Below are 1,191 nucleotides of genomic sequence, written 5' to 3'. Positions count from 1 at the left end.
CACAGTCATCTGATCCCATCATGGGAACAACCACACAGAACTGGGGTCCAGCCAAGTTGACACACAGCTCCAACTATCACAGCCTCCAAACAAAAGTTTCCCCTTTTCCCCTCCTCCCTCCTCCCCCTGGTAACTGCTAATAATCTTTCGTTTTTACATATATCTTATTTTCTCAAAACCTATCTAGAAAATGTCCCTTCCCTCCCTTCCTGTCCTTGGTAACCAACAAAGAAAGTTTCCTTCCATATATAAACCTTTCCTTGACTTTTTAAAATAATGGACTCATATAATATTGATAAGCGCCTCAGTGCCCTTCACAGTAAGGTTTCATCCCTTCTCGGTGGCAGATCTGGCGCTGCTCAGGGCTGGAGGCAAGCTGGGTGTGGGCCCTGCCTTCGTGGGGTCCACCCTCGTCTTCCTCACATGGCAAGAGGAAGTAGGGCTGTTCCTAGCACGGCTACTCAAACCTTGCCAGGCCCAGAGCGCACAAGTACTGTGTCCGAGACTTGAACCGGGTCTGCCCGCTCCTGCCAAGCCCCACGCTGGGGTTCTTCCCTGCCCTGTGTGCTCCGCTTCCTGCGGCCTGGGCTCCCGTCCAACAGGTGTGACCGTTTCCCTGCCTCTTCGCTTTGCAGAGGGATGTTTGCTGGGGGACTGAAGGAGATGGAGCAGGAGGAAGTGCTGATCCGCGGCGTGTCCTACGATGCCATGTGCCAGGTCCTGCACTTCATATACACCTCCGAGCTCGAGCTCAGCCTGAGCAACGTGCAGGAGACGCTGGTGGCCGCCTGCCAGCTTCAGGTGAGCCACACGCTGTGCAAGCAGGGCAGGCCCTCACCCAGGTGGGGTCTCAGGTGCCCTCAGGGCAATGACCTTGCTGTGAGGGTAGGTCGGGAGGGCCAGAAAGAACAGTGAGAATGCTGTCCCACAAAGCAGACCGAGCACACTGAGGAGGAGTCGGGAGAGAAGGCTCTTGGACTGAGATTGGGGGCACCTGAAGCTGGGCCACCCCAGATGCCCCCGGCCCAGCTCCTTATGTGCTGTTCCCCTCATATTTTGTTGTTTCCTTCCCCTCTGTGCCTGGGTCTCCCTGCCACTGAAAAGATCCTACATGGAAAACAGTGTCTCATCCTGTGGCCTCACGGGTGCGTCCTGTGTGCTCTGGCCTTGGCACCATAGAGCTGCCCTTGG

At 55.8% G+C, this 1,191-nt stretch overlaps 1 protein-coding gene across 1 annotated transcript in view; it reads left to right on the top strand.

Moving 5' to 3' along the window:
- Positions 1–1,191, top strand: part of KLHL22 (kelch like family member 22) — a 64,546-nt gene that overhangs the window by 16,165 nt on the left and 47,190 nt on the right. The window contains exon 2 of the mRNA XM_007955437.2: positions 636–801. Coding sequence (XP_007953628.1) covers positions 636–801 — 166 coding nt within the window. The remainder of the gene's footprint in view (positions 1–635; positions 802–1,191) is intronic.

This window comes from Orycteropus afer, unplaced genomic scaffold (assembly GCF_000298275.1).
Source record: "Orycteropus afer afer isolate SDZICR_OR568_19922 unplaced genomic scaffold, OryAfe1.0 scaffold00502, whole genome shotgun sequence".
Lineage (NCBI taxonomy): Eukaryota > Metazoa > Chordata > Mammalia > Tubulidentata > Orycteropodidae > Orycteropus > Orycteropus afer.
This window is presented reverse-complemented; position numbering and strand designations above follow the sequence as displayed.